Source organism: Narcine bancroftii, chromosome 8 (assembly GCF_036971445.1).
Source record: "Narcine bancroftii isolate sNarBan1 chromosome 8, sNarBan1.hap1, whole genome shotgun sequence".
Lineage (NCBI taxonomy): Eukaryota > Metazoa > Chordata > Chondrichthyes > Torpediniformes > Narcinidae > Narcine > Narcine bancroftii.
The window spans coordinates 97,547,632-97,571,773 of NC_091476.1; the positions used below are offsets into that span (position 1 = coordinate 97,547,632).

The 24,142-nt window shown below is 38.1% G+C and overlaps 1 protein-coding gene across 5 annotated transcripts in view; it reads left to right on the forward strand.

Moving 5' to 3' along the window:
* The window catches only part of opcml (opioid binding protein/cell adhesion molecule-like), a 1,099,456-nt gene that overhangs the window by 1,057,251 nt on the left and 18,063 nt on the right, over window positions 1–24,142 (forward strand). The window contains exons 7-8 of one of the 5 annotated variants that reach the window (XM_069894519.1): window positions 3,808–3,843; window positions 20,699–20,734. The exons of 2 other annotated variants lie outside the window; for them this stretch is intronic. In XM_069894519.1, the coding sequence (XP_069750620.1) occupies window positions 3,808–3,843; window positions 20,699–20,734 (72 nt within the window). The remainder of the gene's footprint in view (window positions 1–3,807; window positions 3,844–20,698; window positions 20,735–24,142) is intronic. 2 more of the 5 variants (XM_069894522.1, XM_069894520.1) reach the window with 2 other exon arrangements.

Sequence of the window (24,142 nt, forward strand, 5' to 3'; positions counted from 1 at the left end):
TTTGGTCATGAAATGAATCTTAATGAGTCCTGAGGAGAACCATTTGCTTTATTTTGAAACTTAAACCACTCCTTTAGGTTCCAATCTTCCTAAGACACTGTTCCCTCACTGCAAGGATGAAACAGCCCCTACCTGTTTTCCCATTGCAAGTAGTGATTTCGAGAGGTGTCTGGATGGTTTGTTTTGACTAAACTGACAATATTTTCAACCTTTATGTGATATAACACTCGCCATTATTTGTTTATTTAGACATATAGCAATGGTAACAGGTCGTTTTGATCCACAAGCCTGTGCCACCCAAATATACCCATCTGACCTACAACCCCAATACATTTTTGAATATTGGGAGAAAACCGGAGCACCCGGAGGAACCCCACACAGACACGGAGAGAACGTACAAACTCCTTACAGATAGCGCAGTATTCAAACTCTGTTTCCCAGTCACTGGTGTTGCAACAGTGTTGCACTAACCACCAATCTAACTTTTCCACAGCTAAAGTTCAAACAAAAGAAGAGACACTGAGGCAACAAAGCTATTTCCTAACATTTTATAATACAGCCTTCTGATGATCCATAGGTATTTCTGAAATTACTTCTGTTCCCCACATTAAAAAAGGATCTCTTTGCAACACCCTCATTCTTGACAACAAGGCGATCCATAATATCCATCCAGAGATGCAGTAATTGTGTGATTTGGAAAATGCAAATTCTTCTCAAACCCACTCTCAAAGTAACATTTTGCTGTTGTCTGACTTTTTAATCTAACGTCCTAGATTCCACAGACGAGGTAAGTGGATATCAAACAGGCCTGTTATAAATGCTAGCAACTCTCTTAAGCAAGAGTGCTAACTGCTGAAAGCTTGAACTACTGGGGCACCTGAGGAATAATACTAATCAAAACTGTTATTTCCAGCATCTTGAAAGTATTTGCCAAGGGATTCTTAGAGACCAATGCAAGTCAAACCCATGTATTAATGATTACAATGTAACGCAAAATTGCACTTCATTGTACACTTGACAGACATTTTGAAGGATAATATCATGAAAAAAATGATTGCAAACCTTTCATTTGTTGCTATGTACAAATTGCATTGCAACAGTGTTGCTTAGATCTAGGGACAATGTAATGAAATGATACATGAATCATCTGGCATTTCTCATTCCTAAAAAAAAGTCATCAAATCCTTTCATAAAGATTGCTACCCTCAATCAAAAAAAATTCATCATGTTTGCTTAACCTTGTTTTGAGGGAAATATAACATGGTAATTGAATTGTTTCTGTGCATTCCAATGAGAATATGTAAAACATATGGGACTGGAGATTCAAAATCGACAAGGCATGTCAAACAGATGAAACAGAAATGTTGGAAATACTCAGGCAGGTCAACTGGTGAAAGAAAAATAAAACCCTGGCCCAGGAAAGTTAATGCTGTGTCTCTTTGCACAGACACTATCTGATCTGATGAATGTTTCCAGCATTTTCTGTTTTTATTTCAGATTTTGAGCATCTGCAATTTTTTTTTTAATTTTAATTTTCACCTCAATTAGACAATTGGCTTGTCCTCATTTTGAGAATGTGGGTGAAACACAAAATTGCTTGTTCACCTGCTGGAGCATATGCAGTCAAGATCACTATTTGGCAAGCAGTGATCCTGAAAAACAAGAGGAACAGGATGGAAAGATTGATGCTGTCTCGACCAGAAAGGACACAATATGATCCTTGCCCCTTTGACCATCACGTTACATGCCATTGCTGGGAGAAAAAAAATCAACATTCACATCGTTAGGTTTAGGGCTGTCCAGAAGAGGCAGCCCCACCTGGTTTCACTCTTCCCATTTCTTCTTTACCCTTTTCCTTTCTTCTCTCTAACCTTTCTTTCCACCCCCTCCATTCCAAGTGATCTCACTCTCTCCTCTGTCCTTTTACCTCATATACACAATATCACTTTTTTCATCTTGATAAAGGATCCCACCCTGAAATATTGACTGATCATTTGCATCCATTGAGTTCCTCCAGCAGCTTTTCGTTTGTTCAAGATTCCAGCCTCTGCTTTCTTTGTGTTACTCATGTCCTATGGTTCTTAAATGGTCTTTTAGATTAACCTAGTATAGAAGACATCCCCTGAGTCAGTAGATGTCACATTTTTAAGCCACCACAACTAGTTGAATGAGTGTATTTTTTTTTCTGCAGGTGGAACCAGACCTGTACATTATAACTGATGACAATTCTTCATTGGTTTTCTCATAAGTGGGTCTCATTGCTGGAGCCAGAAAGTACAAATGCGAGAAACTCTTTCTAGCTTCTTCACGTTTATGAAAATTTCCCTTAAACTTTGTGATCATCACATGCGGACAGCCATAATGTTAACACAAAGTAATTTGGACTTATTCACTGTGCGAAAGTGTTTGAAATGATTGCACCACTTCATTTTCTTTGCAATTAATCTCTATGGTCTTGAGTGATAACTTTATTTAAAAAAATGGGAACACATTTAATTTGGTGGTATATTGAAACGTTGTGTTAAGACGAAAAGCCCAGATGAGCTCCTACAAAAAAAAATAACCTCAGATTTATTTCCCACCCTTCAAAGCTGCAAAAATATTTATCTAAAAGCAAATACAAATTGAAAAGAGCCAAGGTAGAATTTGCTGGAAATCTATGCCTGACTCGACTCTCAGAATAAAATATTAAAAAAGTAAAACACTCCTTCTGAAGAATGCAATGTTTTTCAACCATTATTCTGATGCAAGATAAAGTCCTGTGTTTTTACAAAATCAAATTAATTTGCAATAACCTCCACTTTCTCCAGATGATCAGTGCCCAGGCATCAGAGGAACTAATGGCTAGGGATTGAGCCTGTTTGTTTGCTGACTGATAATGCTTTTGATACTGACAAAGATCAGCTAAAGTTTAAGAAATAAGGTTTCAACATTTATTCTGCACCAGGAATTTAATATATTGACCTCTAAGCAGAACTCTGGATGTTTATATGCTGAGCCTTACAGTAATGCCTTCATTTAGTTATCTTTTGTCAGTGCACAGAAATATTCTCTGAACTTTGCATCATTTTTGTGTGTGGACAGATAAGGGCACTGTTGAAAAATTTCCTCCCTTTTAGACAAAAGGTAAAAATTGTTCTTGTATCCTGATGGATTATTATCTTGCAAATGTGCCATCACTTTGATACCATCACTGACATTCAGCCACTTGCAATATAAACCAATATTATGGACAATAACTCAACTGAAATTAACTTTGGGTGCTGGATGTTGTGGCTGGAGATAATACTCATTCTTTCCTCCACTCACAAAAAGTATGTGAACATCAGCAACACCCTTTGTAGAATACATAATAGTCAGTACTGGTTTAACGCAGGATCTTTTGCTCAATATTCAATTTTGTGCTCACACATTGAGAAACTCATCATAAAGAAAAATAAGCAGGAGCTCAATCAAATGTATTCCTCGTGGGTGAACTGCTTGTCAGTGAAATGGTGTGATAGAAATGACACATTATTAATTGGTGAGTTAAAGGTGTCAACTCTTTGCTACTAATTAGATTAATTACTTTTTCCCAGTTCAAACCCATGATACACCATCATGAACAGTCTGTAACTTTCATAATGTTTCAGGTTCATTTTATTTCATGTGTGTTGTCACTTGCTTCACTTTGCTGCTCAGTTCCATGACTGTAAGGATATGTAAACTGTATTTTTTGGATTTCTTTTCCTTCCTCCTTCCTTCAAATCTTCCCCTACCTCCCCTCCCCCACCTCCAAAACCACCTCACCATTTTCTCCGATTATAGAAGTAAGCGAGCCTACGAGCTCGACCCAGATTCAAGGTCAGTACAGAGCACTGTCATTTCTGTGGCTGCATCTCCTCAGCTTTTCGCTATTGCATGAGGGAAGGGGACCTCTTTCAGCACTGCCAGGGGTTTTACATGAAAACAATGCTATCTGGAAGCAAAGAATCAACAACAGCTCAGAATTTTATTGAGACTTTATTTGGAATATTTTCCTTGCTGTTTGCAACAAGAGAGTGGAATAATATTTCATAGCCCCGTGTAGTAGCTGCAAATATGTTTCAGAGTCGATTAGTCTACAACTGATGATGTGCGCAGTTTGCACCCTAATTGTAAATAGAATGAAGCTTCAATCTATATTCATCTTATACCAAGAGTTGCTAGGTCATCAAAGTTGATGGGGAACGGGTAAGCTGAAAAGCTCTGGCTGATCTGCATTGCCTTTCATTAAATAGCAATAAAGGAGAAATGTCCCTCCATTGGCTGTTTTAAAACTTGAGCTAAACCTCCATTTCCACACCTTATCGCAACAATCCTGCCTATTCTTCATGGGAAGTGAGTGGGAAAAGAAGTTGAGCCAAGGGTTTGTCAGAATGTGCATTTGAAGAAATATTGGAGTTGATCCTCTTGTCACTTTGATCACCTCTAAAATGCAAAGAAACCAGTGGTGTATTGTACCTGGATGATAGCTGAAATGGCGCCTGTGTGCCCATGGCTGGAAACTCCAAATGGATTTGGCAGTTGCCACATCATTGTGACAAAGAGCTTAAAGAACTCTCCTCATGGCTGCCCAGCAGAGCAACGGTAGTGACCATAAAGGAAGTAAAGGAAAACATGGTGGGTGGGTGGGTAGAGAGATGGAACAGTGATCTCTCAGCCTCTCCATATCGGGGTCCAACCTGGTCATCTACTGCCACAAGTAGCCACTGCCAGTTTCAGGTTGATAACAGATGGTGACTGCAGCACACAGCTTAAATATACTGACCACTTCTGTGTGTAAAATGTCAGTGTCAGTTTGGAGGTCCTTTAATTGGTGTCTTGTTGCCTATTCCTGCATGCTGAGCTACTCCTGGTTTGTTGCACGAGGAGATATCAGTAGTTGAGACTTGTCTCCAGAAGTTCACGTTCTGCTCTCTGTGTAGGAGATCCTAAGCAATCAGTGACTTCAGATAGCGTACAACTCAACTCACTTCCAAAGGAGTCTAATTTTACCCAGGTGTGATCAGTGATGTTATCAACTAGAGGCAATGATACTTTGCCTGTTTAATTCTGGGCATGGATCCACTTTCTGTTGTAGAATTTCACTCTGTTATAATCAAAAATCATTCCAGGATATTATCAACATAGCTTTTACAACAAAGAACTAAAACCACAGAAATATTATTCGTGACAAGCAAAAATTCTTTTCAGAAATGAGCACAATGGGCTAAACTTCTGAAGGAAAGATTGAATCCAAGGGATCTTACAGAAGACATGTTTTCCTAGTGTGCGATGTAGCTCTCCACATGTACTCCCCTTTTCGAGATTTGTTTCCATTGAATGTAGCCATCACAATTTTGACAGATTGTCAATTGCAGATCTGCAGTTGCCTTGCTTGTGACCAAAGATCAGTTTCCTCCCTAATTCGAGTCTGGAGCTGTGAGAATAATACATTCAAAGAAAAGATTACTGTTTGATCCATTCCATTCGCTGACACTATGCATGCCATCAATGTGATCATTCATTCCACCCAACTCATTTGTAGTGTAGAAACAAAATCTATTACTGGCCTTGAGCAAAACACATTAAGCAAAACTCCACGACCTTTGTCCATTACACCAACTTGAATTCTTCTTCCCTGTCATCACATCAGCATGCAGTTCAGAAAACATCCATCGAATGTTGAGGGAACGATCCAACTCAATGACACCCACAGCTCTGCTGCAAGTGGTTTATTCCATTCCAGTAGATCAGTGGAGCACACATCATTTGTGATATCATTGGATGTCCAGCAAAATAGTCTCAATCCTGCACTTTCATATTCCGCATATTGAATTGGAATAGTTTAGAGATGTAGTGTGTTATTATTTTCCATTAGACTTCACAGATCACATTATGGGGGAACATTTTTTTATAATGTTGGCCGGGGTCTTTAAGGACATTTTCAATCCGTCCCTGGCCCAGGCAGTTATCCCCCTAGAACGCTTCCACCTGCGTTGTCTCCGCTCCATCCTCAAAATCCATTGGAGCGACTTCATCCCTAACGTCGAAGTACTCGAGATGGCAGAGGCCGACAGCATCGAGTCCACGCTGCTGAAGATCCAGCTGCGCTGGGTGGGTCACGTCTCCAGAATGGAGGACCATCGCCTTCCCAAGATCGTGTTATATGGCGAGCTCTCCACTGGCCACTGAGACAGAGGTGCACCAAAGAGGTACAAGGACTGCCTAAAGAAATCTCTTGGTGCCTGCCACACTGACCACTGCCAGTGGGCTGATCTCGCCTCAAACCGTGCATCTTGGCGCCTCGCAGTTCGGCGGGCAGCAACCTCCTTTGAAGAAGACCGCAGAGCCCACCTCACTGACAAAAGACAAAGGAGGAAAACTCAACACCCAACCCCAACCCACCAATTTTCCCCTGCAACCGCTGCAACCGTGTCTGCCTGTCCCGCATCGGACTTGTCAGCCACAATCGAGCCTGCAGCTGACGTGGACTTTTACCCCCTCCATGAATCTTCGTCCGCGAAGCCAAGCCAAAGAAGAAAATGACTTCCATCCAGTTGCATTCATTCCCATCATTGCAAGGTGCTTTGAGAGACTGGCTCTATCACATTTGAAATCCTGTTTGCCAACCACTCTGGACTCCCATTAATTTGCCTATTGCACCAACAGGTCAACTGAGGATGCCATCTCCACTGAACTTCACGCTGCTCTGACCCACTTGGACAGCCCCAACTCTTATGTCAGAATGCTGTTCATTGACTTTAGTTCAGATTCGGATTCCCTCCAAGCTGACTGCCAAACTTTGCCATCTTGGTATCAGCTCATCCCCCCACAATTGTACATTGGACTTTCCAACTAAAAGACCCCAATCTGTTAAGTTAAACAACCTCTCCTCCTCCATTCTCACCCTGAGCACTGCTGTGCCTCAAGGCTGTGTGCTGAGCCCTCTTCTGTACTCCCTTTTCACCTATGACTGAATTCCTGTACATAGTTCTAATTCTTAATGAAGTTTGTTGATGATGCCACAGTAGTTGGCCTGATCAGAGGGGAAGATGAGATAGCCTACAGGGATGAGACCAGCACCTGGCGCTTAACACCCAGAGGACCAAAGAGATCATTGTGGACTTCAGGTGTGCTGGGAGCTACACTCTTGTCGCTATCTACATCAATGGAGCTGACATTTCCAATGATCTCACCTGGTCCCTGAACACCTCCATCCTGATCGAAAAGGCACAATAGTGCCTTTATTTCCTGCAGAATATCAAGAAAGCTCACCTCTGTCCCAGGATACTGATGGATTTTTACCGCTATAACATTGAGAACATTCTTGGATATATAGTAGGCGAAACAATATAAAGATATTGGGGTTTAAGGAAGATGAAGAAGGCAAAGATATGAAAGAATTTATAAAGGAATGGATCCCAAAAGTCCTGGGAATGCCAGAAATGCAGGAAGGAATGGAAATAGAACGGGCACACAGAACACTTGCTCCGAAACCACAGTCAAAAGAAAAACCAAGATCCGTTTTAGTAAAATTTCTGGAGAAGGCAATGAATAAAATGAGAGAAGACAAAAAAACCACTGGAATACAAAGGTCAAAAAAAAATTTTCTACCCAAACATAAGTTTTGAGCTCCTGAAGAAGAGGAAGGAGTTTAACGCAGCAAAATCAATCCTATGGAAGAAAGGCTATAAATTTATGTTAAGATATGCAGCCGTGCATAATATAGTTATCCTGGGGGAGCAAAACAGACTTTTTTCGGATCGGGAGAAAGCACGAGAATTTGCAGAATGGCTGCAAGACAGAAAGATGAAGGGATGTATCAAGAACAAAGAATGACGACAAACTACATATAAAGAAGTAAAAATAATGTATAAGTAAGAACTAAAGGAGGGAAGAAAAGTAAGGGAGAAGGGGGGGAGATAAAAAGAGGAGGGGTTAAAAAAATTAATAATAAATAAATAAAACAAAAAGAGAAGAAGTGAGGGGGAGCTTTGTTGTAATGGAAAAATAAAAGTCTTTTCTGGAGGGGTTGGGTGGGAGAGAATAGCAGTCACTGCAAAATCAGTTGACACTTGCAAATGGGTTCACAGTCCAAACGGAGAGGGGAGTTGTGGTTGCCCAGCAAGGGACAAGGGGCAACTCAGAGAGGGGAGGGAAGCACTTGGGGTTAAGGGAATTTTAGATGTGGGAATGATTGAAATATTTTATGTTTTAGAAGTGTTGTCATGCAGTGCATTCCAAAAAAGAAAACTGAGAAATGGAAATAGGGACAAGGGGAAAGGTGGTGGTGAGGAAGCGGAAATGAGATGTAAACAGAGTTTGAAATGGCCATGTTGACTATATGATTATAAATATTAATAGAATACATAACTAAATCAAAAGGAAGAGGCTATTAAATTTACTGAAAAAAGAAAAAAATGTTATAGCATTCGTGCAGGAAACGCATCTAAATGAAGTGGAACACAAGAAATTAATGAGAGACTAGGTAGGGCACGTAATGGCAGCATCATATAACTCAAAAGCCAGAGGTGTAGCTATATTAATCAATAAAAATGTACTAATCAAAATAGTGGAGGAAATAATAGATCCAGCTGGGTGGTATGTAATGATAAAGTGTCAGATATATTCAGAATTTTGGAATTTGCTCAATGTATATGTATAATGAAGAGGATCAAAAGTTTATGCAAGATATCTTTTTGAAGATTGTAGATACGCAGGGGAATATATTGATAGGAGGGGACTTTAACCTTAATTTGGATTCAAAGATGGATAAAACTGAACAAAAGACTAGCAGAAAGAACAAAGTAGCCAAATTTATGGTTAAATCAATGTAGGAAATGCAACTTTTGGATATATGGAGGAGACAACACCCAAAGGAGAAGGAATACTCATATTATTCGAGTAGACATAAAACATACTCAAGGATTGACCTGTTTCTTTTGTCAGCCCATATCGAAGGGAGAGTTAGGAAAATGGACTATAAAGCTAGACTGTTATTGGATCGCTCACCCCTGTTATTAGCAATAGAGCTGGAGGACATCCCACCAAGAATGTATAGATGGACATTAAACTCCATGCTACTTAAAAGAAAGGATTTTAGAGAATTCATTGAGCACCAAATTAAAATGTACTTTGAAATAATTATGGAATCAGTGAAAGATACATTTATATTATGGGATGCAATGAAAGCTTTCATCAGAGGGCAGATAATAAGTTATGTAACTAAGATGAAGAAGGATTACAATCGGGAAATAGAACATCTGGAAAAGGAAATAGTAAGTACAGAAAAAGAACTAGCAACAAGGGAAGATACAACAAAAGGAAGAGAATTGGTGGACAAAAAAATAAAATACGAAACACTACAAACATATAAGGTGGAGAAGAACATAATGAAGACAAAGCAGAAGTATTATGAGCTAGGAGAAAAAATGCACAAAATACTAGCTTGGCATCTTAAAACTGGACAAGCTAAAAGAACGGTATTGGCATCAAGGAAAAAGGACAAACATTGAGAACATGCTCATCTACAGCAACTCAGTGTGATATGGCAACTGTCCCATAAAGCACTTCAGCAGGTGGTGAAAACTGCCCAGTGGATTATTGGCACCCATTTGCCCACTATTGACGACATCCATCAGAAACATTGCCTGGGGAGGGAGAAGAGCATTATCAAGGATGCTTCTCACCCTAACTGTGGGCTTTTTATTTTCCTTCCATCTGGTAGGTGCAACAGGAGTCTCCGCTCCCAAACCAGCAGGCTCAGGAAGAGCTTCTTTCCTGAGGCTGTGACCTGCTGAATCTTGCATCACAGTATTGCACTCATATTGTACTGTCAGTACTTTTATACTTGTTTGTTTGCTGGAGCGCATACTTTTTTTTTACAGTTAATTGTAAATAGTACTTTTTTTGTACTTCTGATTAGATACTGATAGCATTTCATTGGCTTTGTATCTGTTCTTGGCACAATGACAATAAAGTTGTATCTATCTATCCATATAGAAGTTCTTTCTTTCTTCTTTGGCTTGGCTTCGCGGATGAAGATTTATGGAGGGGGTAAAAGTCCACGTCAGCTGCAGGCTCGTTAGTGGCTGACAAGTCCGATGCGGGACAGGCAGACACGGTTGCAGCGGCTGCAGGGGAAAATTGGTTGGTTGGGGTTGGGTGTTGGGTTTTTCCTCCTTTGCCTTTTGTCAGTGAAGAAGTACTTTTGATGCAAAGCATCATTATCCACACTCCACCATTAAAACTTTCTGAAAGCTAACCCGAACCAATGCTCAAAGTTAGATCAGTTTATCAGTCAAGACGGCAATGGGGTTTACTTCACTAAAGATCGTAAAACATTCCCATCACTTTGAAACACTCATGTTTTGAATTTGTAGTTGAAACTGGTTGCCAGATAAAGAAAGTCAATATCATTTACAATTTGGTTACTGGATCAAAATCCGATGTCTAAGTTTCTCTGGTGTTTCAGTGTTTGCCTGTAATGAGATGATAGTTTTAAGGAAAGATTTTGGTTCAAAATAATGTTGTTTTTCCCAATAAGTTTCAGGGCAATAATTAAAAAAAAACTTTTGATACCCTATTCCACAAATAAGCAATTTGTTTACTTTTTCACTGTTTTGAGTCAGGTTTGTGGACATCAACAAATATATTTTGTTAGATGAACACACTGATTCATTAGGTCTGACCTGACTCCCCGCTACCTTTTTTTGCGGCTATTTCCAAAGATTCTTGAAAATGGGCTTGTCCTCCAAGCTTTATCATGGTTCTTCCCTAGTCTTTACTTTTGCTTGTGAATTGTGTCACTCCCAATTCATGAATGTAAGGGTGGTTCTGTGGCACGTCACAATTCCAAAGATCTTGGATGCTCTCTCTGTGGAGTGTGCCTGCTCTCGCCATGACTGTATGGCTTTGGTCTGAGTGTTTTGGTTTTCCTCACATTCTTGAAGATATGTAGATTAGTAGTTAATTGGGTGGTGTGAATTAATCTTTGTTTATGTTGTTGGCAGGAGAATTGGGAGTTGATGGGAACGTGAGAGAGATTAGGTCACAGGTATTAAGTGCAGGAAAGAGATAGATGGGAATGTTCTAAAAGCCAGAAAAGACTTGATAGGCTGAATGCCCTCATTGCTATGGAAAACAAAATCAGATCTTAAGTAGCAAAACTAAAGAAGAAGAAGGGGAAAGAAGCTATGGTGCTGAGGTGTCTGATGAATGTGAGATCACTAAGGATTTCAACATCATTATGTTGCAGTAGAGCTGTTGGACTGAATATTTGTAGTTTAGAAATAACAAAGGAGTTATGTTTTGAAATACATGTGCAGAGACAAGAAAGATTACTATAAAGTCACAGCCATCAGCATAGAAAGAGACCCTGCAGCTTATCAGGTCTATGCTGACACTGGTCACGACCATAACTCATCCCATAATCCTGTGTTTTCAATACTTATTCATCGTATATTTCTTAAATGTTGTGAAAGTGTCTATTTCACTACTCTTCAGGCAGTTCTTCCCAGACTCCAACCAGCCTCTGAGTGAGGATTTGTAAATATCCTACTTCTCAGCTTAATCCTCTGCTCTCTTGTTTACAACTCCCTTAACTTGGAAAGAGGTGTCAACCTTATCCACCCCCCTCAAGCAGTTGTATACACCAATTAGGTAACTCCTTAGCCTCCACCACTCTATGGAAAAAACCTAGCCAATCCAGTCTCTCCTTGCAACTGAAATGCTCCAAACCAGATAACACCTTCATGAATCTCCATTGCACCATCTACAGAACAATCACATCTTTCTTTTTCTTTCTTTTCTTCTTTTTTTGGCTTGGCTTCGCGGACGAAGATTTATGGAGGGGTATGTCCGTGTCTGCTGCAGGCTCGTTGGTGACTGACAAGTCCGATGCGGGACAGGCAGGCGCGGTTGCAAGGGAAAATTGGTTGGATGCGGTTGGGTGTTGGGTTTTTCCTCCTTTGTCTTTTGTCAGTGAGGTGGGCTCTGCGGTCTTCTTCACATCATAAGACAAGAGAAACTATGGCTGTCAGAGAATAATTATTTTCTTGCAATTTTTACAATTCAGAAATATCCTTTTGAAGTGCAGGAAAAGTCATTAGGTCCATTGGCGCTGCAGCACCTCACTCAAATCTAAAGTCCCTTACACAACTGGAAGTGGTACAGGATGAAGGTGGCAGGCACACACCGAGTTAACTCTGTCACTATTTTCCAGAAGGAAGTCATTACAAAATTTTTAGGAGTTTGAATCCAGGTAGTTTTTAGGTTTGTCTTTCCAAACCAGGAATGTTGAGGTCCACAGGTGCATCTTCATTTTTCAAAGAGTCAAGAATTTAATTTTGGGATCTGTTCAGTGGAGCTCAGCTTCAGATGGTAATAACTGAGTCAAGAAAGGATGATATTTACTGTCAACATATGACACATTGCAATTATTGAAAGAATTTAGATTATCAAAGGCTTTTGCATCTGTTCAGTTTACCTAACACTAGTCTCAAGTGTCTAGGATGAGTAGTGCTGGAGCCTTAGCCATGAGTGTCTCAAACAAAAAGACTGATCTTAGAAAGCTGCGTAGGAAAAGTCAATGTGAGCCATTACAAGACTGAAGAGGGACAAATAATTAAGCAAGAGAATGGGAAAATTGGCAGATAAAATGCTGGGCTGATTTGAACTCTATTCCATTGAGAATGGCCACCCATCTGTCCATCAAAGTTCAGTGCATCTCTGTCTCTGAAAATGTGCATTGTAAGACAGAAGTTGGAGATTGGTTAGAAACTGAGAACTTTGTGTCTCTGACTCCTCACTGAATCACTGGACTCATCATGGCATCCAGTCGTGGGTTCCGCACATTCAATAGTGAGGGGATGGTGATGGTGGGGTGTTGGGGAGGAGATGCCTCACACCTGGGTTTTTAGTTTATGATGGAATTCCATTTTAATGGACTTAGAAACCTTCATTATGAACTAACCTTACGTTCATCGTTCATTCACAGTTTAATTCCACTTTATATTTTAAATCAATGGTTCTCAACCTTATTCTTTCCACTCACATACCACTTCAAGTAATCTCTATGCCATTGGTGCTCTGTGATTAGTAAGGAATTACTTAAGATGGTATGTGAGTGGGAAGGGAAGGTTGAGAATCACTGCTCGAGACCCAATTATTCCCGAAATATTTTGCTTGAGAAAAATTATCATGGACCCATTTCCTTTGGAGTTATGAAACTGTGCACATAATGAGTTAATTAGATATGATTAAAACAGCTATTTTCTTTCCACCCACATACCACCTTAATTAAGCAATCCTTTACTAACCACAGAGCACTTATGGCATAGCAATTACTTAAAATGGAATGCGAGTGGAAAGTAAAGGGTTGAGAACCACTTTTAAATGTTGAATCTACTTTTTATTATATTTTTTAAATTATTTTGGTCGTTAAAAGTTCTGAATGTCAGACTTTTAAAAATAGTGAAGCTGTCAAGGGTTGTCAATGCAATTAGTATCAGTTAAGGCCAGATCTTTGTCTGTAGACCTCTCCACCTTGTGAAAGGGCCATAAAATGGAGGCGTCAGTTTAATGGGTTTCAAGTGCAGAAGATCGATCAATCTGGACATCGCCCAGCCCACATTGAAATGCTGCAGATATTCTCTTTGCTCAGATTGATGGAGAAAGAAACTATTTTAAATGGTGAAGACAGTTGAAGGTCTGTGTGATCCTGGGGTAGCATGGTTAGTGTAACGGTTAGTGCAAAGCTGTTACAGTTCCAGTCATGGGTTCGACCTGCACTCTCTGTAAGGAGTTTGTACATTCTCTCTCTGGGTTTTCTCTGGGTGCTCTGTTGCTTTACCACCTTCCAAAACATACAGGTCTAGTTGGTTAATTGGGTGTAACTGGGTGGTGTGGATTTCAACGGCTGGAAAGGGCTTCTACCATGCTATATTGTTAAAAGTAACCTGTATACCTAAACAAAATTTGCAAGTGGGATAATAATTTGGAAGGCATGAGGATGTATTGTGTTTCAAGATGGTAATATTTCAGAAGAAAGAAAATGCTAAAAATAAAATAGCACATTTACTGTTCACTTCAAATACATTTCCCTTCTACTTTTGCATACTCAGCAATTACAAACATAAAATAGTCCACACAAGTGTATTAAATTTTCATACATTAGTACATTACACATATTTCCACTAATGCTGATTATGTTTTGTGAAACTTTCATGATGTACCGTACTCTGGTGCATTTTTAGTCTTTGATCAAGCCAATATTGCTGGAAAGTGGATCATGATTTTACTTGCATCTCATGTCTTCCCTCATTTCCTCTCAGGTTATGTCTGAAACTCAAGATCTAATTGCATATAATTATGCATTGGTACATTTTTATACCATTTCACCCCATTATGTTGGGAAACTGCTCGATAAAGAGACAATTTTTCCTCTGAACTAAGGAACCCGAACAGCCAAGTTACTTCAGTCCACTCAGCTATATTATAGCTTGCACTCGTGGAAGAAGCATTTGCTTAGAATTTGCAGTAATGATACCCTGTCAGTGCAGAAAGTGGTACCTCAGGTGGTGTCTTTTTTGCTGTTCTACTAACCTATTATTTTGTTCCATTTCTGTCTATTCTCTCAATCTCATGGTTCCTGGGCGTATTCTGCTTTTTATCTTCTTTCATTTTCATCCATGTGAGTAATCCATATAAACCATTTTATCCTGTTGTTAGTCGTTCCATTCCCGAGACCCTGAAGGGGATAAATTGCAAGAACAAATCCTTTGACTTGTTAAGAAAGATAATTGTATTGCATTTTGCTCCTGGTTGGAGTATATCTTAGTTTGCGTTAATGGCTAATTAGGTGTAGAAAAGAATAGGATATTACTTCCTGACCTATGAATCCAGGCTTCTTTATCTTATAAGTCTTTGACTTCAGGATTACTTTATTTGATGAAGACTATTCTGCTTCTTTTTTGTTGACTGAAGAGACAGTGCTGCCTTTTTAAAAATCCTGAGAAAATCTTATTCCATGTTTAATACATTAGATTTCTAAGATATCATAGAGTAGAAATGCAGACTAAATAATTCATATAGTTTTTTAGAATTATATAATTCATCTTGTATTATTTAGCTAAGAATTAAAATCATTACATTTTAAGTGAATTAAATGTGTATTTATTTCTAAAATTAGCCCACAGTCATTGTCCGAAAATAGAAAATTCAGCAATGAAAGGAGCACTGTCTCTAAGATCTGTTTCCATGGCAGTTTGTTGACATGAATTAGTTCCTGAATGTTCCATAATGTTGGTTTGTTGACCTGATTTTCTTCTCGCTCCTTTTAAAAGTAACACATTTTGTGCTGCTGAGAGATGAAAGGAAATGGCTGACACTTCAAGAGAAATGGCTGACAACCTATAATCAAGCCAAACCTTCAAGTTGCATTGAGAGCTGACATGACTGAATAATTGTTTGGTGGGAATTGTGCATGACAAGTGCAGAATTATAGTTCATTTATATGACCTCATTTGCACCAATATTCAAAGCCCTTTGAGCGAACTACTCCGATACATTATGTGCAGAGAGGGGGAAAAAAACACAGATCAGAGTAAGCCAAACAAAATTAAACAGTTTGTGACCCAGACCATCCTGGTGTTTATCAATGAAGATGAACATATTTGGAGAAATCTAACATGACTGATGAAGCAAGTACAGTCTGAAAGAACAAAAATATGATGACACATATGGCTCAAATTAAATATTTCCTCATTTGACATTAGCCAATGGTAGGCTGCTCTCTTGCAACTTTAGACTAGTGTTTTGAGTCAAGAGTAGATAATGCACGGTGTTTCCCAATCTATTTTATCGTCATCTTCAATACATTTTTAGAAGTGCTAACTCTTCAGAATCTTACTCAATAGATTTGCAGCCATTACGTCACTTTGCAATAAAAATGCAAAAGTTATATCACGATACAATTTTTCTAAATATTTAAAAGAAGTCATGTATGTCAAAGCTGCTTTAGGCCATTTCCTTTCACCTTGTACTTTCTTTGCAACCCTTGTAATGTATATTTTAATATTACTATTCTCATGCACATCCAACAGTGGAAATCGTCATTCTGGTTCCAAATAATTTGATCTCTGACATTCCCAAAAAAAGTGTTAATTCTGCCCTTTATTAATTCCCACTCAGATTCTTCCTAATTGTCCCTTATTAAAAAGCTGGGGTTTTTTTGCCCGAGCTACAGTTGAAGGAAACTTTATTTCATAGCTAAGCATCATTTTCACCACTTGCTTGTGTCATGTTCCCATATCGTTGGAAGATATGCATTTTAGCAGCTAGAAAATGAACAGAAAATGAATTATCAGGGGAAAATACATGCATATGTTTTTTTTTTGCCTGAATGTAATGTTGTCCATTGGGATTTAATTCCCTATCGAGGACTGCAAAATATTTTTCAAGCAAAATCACCCTTATTCCCAGGGAATATCTAGAAATTAGCATGGAAATCCTGCAACTGTCAGTGAAATGTTAATGTTTATTTTCTAGTTTTTATTGTATATTATCTCGTCTGGGCATCTGTGCAAAGTGGTCAAAAAAATACTCAGAAACTAAATAAGTATCATTTGGGATCAACCTGAAAAATTTGGGAACGTGATATAACTTAAATGCCTTGTTATTCTTTTATCATATTACAACTAAATGTCCAAGACTTCACTCCAATAATTATAGCTGCTCAGTATAAAGTCAATTGAATTTTCTTCATTATTTAGGTGAGAAATCTGGGCAAAACTTGGTGTTGCAACATTTGTAGATTAATCTTCATCTGTTAAATTCAGATGTATTGACTTTAATGTCAGTTAACTTAAAAGGGAGATCAATATGCCTCCATAAATGATGATTTCAGAAAAAACATCGGATGAATTTCTGTCATCAGTCACCCACTGACCCTTACTCTTTGTCATACACATTAACAACTTGGGTAAGAATATCAGAGACATGGTTAATAAATTTGCTGTCAATAATGAGGAGGTTACAGAATTGTATTGATTAGCTGGTAAATTTGAGCAGAGGATTGGAGATGTAATTTAATCCTAATAAGTGATGCATTTTGAGAGGACTGCATTTTGGTAGGCCCCATACCATGATGGTGGGTGTCTGGTAAGTACTGAAGAAGAGAGGGATCTTGGTCTATATGTCCATGATTCCTAAAGGTACAGACAAGACAGTAATGCAGTGAAGAAGATGTGCATGATGCTGGCCTTCATTGGCTGGGGCATAGAATTGAATCCAGTTTTGGTTGCCACACTGGAGGAAGGATGTGAAGACAGTGGAGAGTGTACAGAGGAGAATCACTAGGATGTTGCCTGAGATGGAACATTTCATTTATGAGGAGAGACTGGATAGGTTGGGTTTGTTGCGAAGAGGGGAAACCTGAAAAACTTATCCAAAATCATGAGGCATTATTTGCATAGATAGTAAGAAACATTTACCACAATGGAGATATTGAAAGCCAGTGGGCATTGGTTTAAATTGAAGTGTATGGGTTAGAGGGGGTCTGAAGAATTTCTTTTCACTCACTGGATGGTTACAATCTGGAACAAATTGTCTTAGCAGGTGGTGGAGGTGGGTATCTCACCATATTTAAGAAGTATCTGGACAAAAAAAGTTGAATCATTCTGGCAGAAAAGGCCATAGTGCTGGTTAAATAGGATTGGTACAGATGGTTACTGTTGGTCAGAAGAGACATGATGGGCCAAAGGACGTCTCAGTGCCTGATGACTCTTTCACCCGTAGATGTTTTAGTTTATTCACTCTTCCATATCAGTTAAGCCTTCTTTTCCAGGAGGCATAATATGTAGAGCAGCTTTTCATTAGCACCTTGGTCAAAAGGTAGCACATCAAAATGATCACTCAGTTCTTAGCCTTCTGAATTAGTCACCTGCTTAAAGTATTGGACAAATCTTGAAACAAAATCTAATATATATATAATGCCCTTTGAATAAAGCTATTTAATGCAATTTGAAACTGTGTTCCAGAAAGATATAAAATGTAACCTTTCATTTAAACAGGAAGTTTTTGTATAACTCTTCAATTATGAGTTCAAGTTCTCCATCTATTTCAGGATATTTTATTTTTGGTTCTTGTCATCTTTGAATGTTGAATTTTGTCGCATAATTTATTTTCATTTGCTAAAAATCTTAAATTGCATTCATATCATTCATTTAATCTTCACGGCAACAAAAGGACATTCAAACGAATGTCCCCGTTGTTGCATTTGAGATCATCACACAATTTCCAAAAGTGCTGCCCACAAATCATGAGACAAAAATGAAACTTTCCGTTTTTTAAAATAAAACTTTTTTTTATCTCAAGGCCAGAATTTTTGAGAATGAAAAGAATGGTAAATTTACTTTTTTTTCCCCAATGTTTCCTATTGTCTGATAAATGATTTAGGTTAAAATGGCCACCAAAACTCAGTTTGTCAGATTTACGAGAATGATCCTGTGCCCTGAAAATCAGTTCCAAATTTCAACATCACTTCCAGTAGATTTGCATTAGGAGTGCATGTTTCAATCCAGTTTTTAAAATCACCTCTCAGCTTGAATGTTGATTTGTGGCTGTCTCTAATATTGTATTCTTTAACTCAAACTATATACAGTTGCATAAAGATGATTGATGCTTCCTTGTTTAATACAGATACTATTTAGGTATCTCAGATGAAGTGGAAATTGTGCTAAATTTTAAATGGTTTTATGTCCTGGAGTGATCAAGTACTTCCTTGAAACTGGCCTGCACTCATGTCATTCTTTGCCATCTCCCTTTTAAAGAAATTTTCTGATTTGGTTTGGTCCACAGGTTCAAAGAGTGAAAGGAACATTCCAACATTAAACATCACCATGTACTGATGCTGCACTGAAGATCATTTCTAAAATTCACCCTTCCAAAAAAAAAAATATTTCTTTTAAATATAAGAACAACCCTAACTAATGTTGTGCAAAGGGCCCTATAACATCTAACATCTCTCAATCATTTTCTGGGTTTTGTACTGGAACTCCTGGAGTCTTGTCTCATTACACCCTGTGAGCAGCAGGTATCCAACATAATCAGTCTAACATTTTAACCATAAATAGTGGTTCACACAGCTGGAGTCCATGAGAAAATTGAGGTTACCTTAATTTAGAATGGAATAAGTGCAGGATGCAAGAGACAGATGTGTTTTTATGTACGGCAAGGATCCAATTCAATTTTATTTATAGAGAAATTCATGTTGTTTGGGTAAGTGTTTCATTTAACCATTCATCTGTGCTTTTCCATTAAAGAAAATGAACTTGGTGCAAACTCAGAATGAGATTAATAGCTCCTGCAGCGCAGTTTGTTCTAAGTTAAATTGAGAATTTTGCTGGTTGGAAGGTTGAAGCTGTCAGTAGTGATGTTTGGAAGGCTCTCTATGCACTCTCTGGAGAGGGGAACTTAATGCCAAGAATGAATCAGACATTTTAAGTAACATTTCTTGCCAACACATTGATCCAACTTTGCCTCTTTTGCATCATTCATGTTGACACTGCTACAAATGTCTCTTTCTTATGATTTGTCATAGTTAAAAGAACGATATACTTCAATGTCAGTAATTTTTCGTGATCTAATCATTTACAGTTTATAACGATTTTGAACAAATTTTCAATCAACTTTTTCTATTGACAAATCTTCATTCTGTCTGCAGTCTGAAGTGATACATGCTTCTTGAATTGAATATCCAGTTCTTTAATTGTCATTATGTCAGTACTGAGCAGCCAGAACTCTCTGTTGGCCTTAAGACATCACAGAACTACCTTCAGCCTTTATTTTTTTCAAGAATAGTGGACATTTGTACCCAGTGGCAGCTTGGTGGTACATCCAATCCATAAAAAGGGAATCCTCGCACTTGCAGGTTGAATAATTAATAGAGATGTTCTGAACAAGATACCCCTTGAAATGATCCATGTTATTTGAGTGAAATATTAAGGTTTGCAGATGAAGACAGTTTGGTCGCCACCCCTTCTGCTAAAGACAAGGGAAACAGTCTTAAACAGATACTTCAAACAAAAATGAAGAGAACATTCACTGGTCTTTAAAACTTGCAAGTTAAATTGCAGGTCCCTCAATCAACAAGTATACTAACTTTGTTCAAAGGTGAATCCTAAAATAACCATGGTTTGCCAGGTGCCAAGTAAACATTGTTGGACTACATAATCCAAAGACATAGCTTCTGATACATTGAAGGATCTGAGACTTATGGACAGGCTTGAGGGAAATTGCAAGGTAGATTGCCAAAAATTGGTCAATATCTTCACCCCAAAATTGATTGATATCTTCACCCAGTTCTACCTTGTCAGTCATTTAGGTAGGTTGATGCACAGATGTTAGATTTGAGTCATTTTCGGTTGCCGTTGTTGTGAAGTAGAATTGAATTGATTGCTTTTGTTTTGTCGGCAACATCTGAAATAATTCATTTGGATACTCCCAAAAGTGTCTTTCATAGCACTGGACCTTCGATTTTTGAATGCATGTATTTAATTCTGGATTTATCATCCAGTGCATCATGTGACTAATACCGAAATCCTATATTGAACTTTCCTCCACACTCTTGTTGCGACTTAATTTACATTTAAATTGTTTATCATAAGCTTTTTTGCTTTCTTCAATTTTTTTTTAGAAGAGAAAACTTCCACAATTCTTGCAAATTGGAAAGGTTTGTAAAATGAAAAAAAAGTTAAAAATGCATGTAACAAATTATAACTGCACTACAACTTAACAGTCTGAGTTCTAAGAATGCTAAACTAAATGCTTGTGTTCAAGCAAATGAATTAACATATTAACAAAATAAATTGGTCTTCAATACCTATACTGTTGTTGCCTCTAAAGCTTCTGAGTAAATTTGCTCCATTAATTAAATCCCAATATTCAAATCCCTTTAAAATGCCTGTTGCTTTGTAGTGTTTCCATTCATCTAGTCCAATTAGCAGAGTTGTAGTGAGCTGGTTTAGTCATTTAGTTTGCTGTACTGAATGCATTGTAGACATGTGCATGTACGTGTTTCAAGTTTTCATCAGTAATTTTGGATCATTTCAGATTGTACACTAAAATACTCAAAATTATCATTGTTATATAATGCTTTTTGAAACTGCTTTGAAACATTCTTCATAGATTAAGTTCAGCCAAATCCCCAGTAAGATCAACCAAGAATTTTTAAAGGTTTTGGAGAGGAGTGATCTTGCTGGGTGTGATTTGGCTATTAAATATATTTTTCTATAGATGTTGTTTGATGAAACATTTTTTTCATCCAACTCATGGGCCTGTTTTCATAGGTTAATTTAAATCATATTGGAAATAGAAGAACATGTAATGGAGTTTATGGTTGAGAGGTTGCTGGAGAAATAATGGCTTGTTTATGATATCCACCAGTATTAATGCATGACTCTCCATCATCTCTGCTACTCACGACCACCCCAGGCAATTCATGTTGACTCAGAGATGTGCCATGAATTGTGAATCACCACAACTTGCTGCATAATTTGTGCTCCACCACCTCTTCAGAGTGCATAGAAATAGAGGATCTTGGGATTTTTTTTGCCCCCCTTTGTTTTTTTTGTTAATTTTTCTTTTTAAAACTCCCTTTCAACAGATTCCCTTTCATGGCCTTTGGTGTATTTGCTTTCTGCACTCCATTTCACTCTACTTCCTTCATTTCCTGCGGGTTATCTCCGCCCCAATCTTGGAGTTGTAATGAATGCTATTGCAGGCAAATTTCAAGTGGTCCCCTGGATGCCCCCCTTTGACCTTGCTGGCACTGTTGTCCATTTGCAATTCCAGCAGCTTGTCGTGCAAATGTGCAGCGACTTTCAGGATGGGGGCGGGGGTGGGAATCCAATTCACTGTCCTTGACCCAAGTCAAATTGCTCCAGCAATTGCCGCACCATTGTGGATGAAGAGTTATTGATTTTGAAATTGAACTGCGGGGCAATAGAGGCCCAAATGTCTAATTGATTCCCCTTAAATAATTGTGACAAGAATAAAGATTGTAAGTTAAATTATTTGTGTCATTTTAATGTATTGATATTTCTGCTGTACCAGCAGATCAGGGAAATTCAGGGTGAACATTTGTACCCATTGTTACCGCAGTATAATTATGATCACTTAATGTTAAATGTCATACATTGACGTCATTTTATTTTGTGACATGATATTCATTCCCTTCTGAGCTTATCTCTAAAACAGAGACACCTTTCATTCTGTGTTTTAAGGATAGCAGATGAAGGTAAAACACAATATGTGTAAAGTGCTATGCAGCTTATCAATCTGTAAGGCACCTTGTTAAATTCCTCTCATTCTGATGGTACAGCAAGAATGCATTTTATAAATTATAAGTCAACAAAGAATTTTCATAATAATTAAGGAATAGATAAACCTGAAGTCACTGAAAGGCTTCTGAGGGTGCATTAATTTTTTTTTTTGGTGGGGGGGTGCAGAGGAAGAGTTAATTCTTCAGTCATAAAGACATATTTGGCCACAGATACACATAATGTTCCCACAGTGCCTTTCATTCTGTCGGTGGCTGCAGAATGTAACAATTTACTTTGAGATCCTTTTTAATACAATTTTATTCATGCAAAATATAAAATGATTAAATTGGTTGGACTCTGAAGTCTCCTTAGCTGAAAATCATCTGCTGAAAAAGAGTATTTAATGCCACATTGGCAGCTCATTGCCTGGCTGTACCCATCATTGAAAAAGGGAATGCACTCTATCACTAAACGCACTAAAAGGGAACTTCTACATCTGACCACTACCAAGTTCAGAAATGTTGAAGCTGAGGTGGCGATGGATTCCTTCAACTGCACTATGGGACCAAGCAATGGCTCTGGAACACAGTGACCTGAAGAAATGGATAAACTTCTCCTTCACCCCACAATTTTACACCAGCCATTGCTGGCACTTTAAGTGTGAGCCCATTCATTTGAAATATTAATAAATTAAAATTATTATTTACAAGGAACAAATAAATATTGATGAAATGTTTAATTAATTTGTTCATTAACAGTATAATATGGTGAATTTAAAATGAGCACATAAATATAAATGAATTAAATAAGAAAATAAAATTGTGAGTGTACCCATAATTATCAAAAATGATTAACAAACAATATTTATATCAATCTATAGCGACTGTTTTTGATATCCCCAAACCCTTGGTTTTGCTTGAGGCAGTATTTCTGGTTCTACCACCTCAGGTCTAATCAGCTTTTGGGACCCACTCCCTGTCATGGCGCAGATGCAGATATGAGGCCCCCAACTCCCACGTGTGCTGCAGCAGGTAAATGCAGTTGTGCAGTTAGGAAGAGGGGGCAGAGGGGATTGGTCCACTACATCTTCTTCTCCCAGAGAAACTCGAGTGAAGAAATAGCCCACAAGAAGCGAAGCAAACCTTACCCTTCAGGCCATTTTCTTCATGTATTCAAGTTCTTTCATCTATCATTGTGATAATCTAACTTAAATTGGCTTGCTGATCTTAACCATTCATTAGTCCTTTGGAGGAATATGCTGGTGACCCTAATATTGTTTCAGCCTGAAATGTCTCCCTTGAGACTCCATGCTGTCTGCATGTTGTGAGCAAGGTGATTGAATTGGGGAGTTGAAACAGAATCCAATCCTTCATTGCCTTTTGAACATAAGCAACCAAAGGTGATTATCTATTGGTTAACTTTAAGCCCAGTTTCAGAAGATCATTTGCTTCCCTAACAGTGTGACTACTTATCCTATCAATCAATTATATTTCAACAAAGAATGAGGTGTCCAACAAATGAAGAATGAGAGATTCAATAAAGGCAACATTAGATGACAACCATGTTTGGTCTGAAACTTTGAAAATACCAAAACATACTACCTCCTTCTATGACAGATTATGAACTAAAATTGACCAATTAAACCCGGCACCAAATTGTGATAACATTTAAATACACTAGTTCGATGTGACAGAAAGCTGAATTTGGAATCCCAATTTAATTTATTTTAGAATTTTCACAGTGAAATTAATAACTTCAATGACTATTCCAGAGGTTAAAGGACAATACTGAGAAGAAAATTCATCTTCAAACTCATG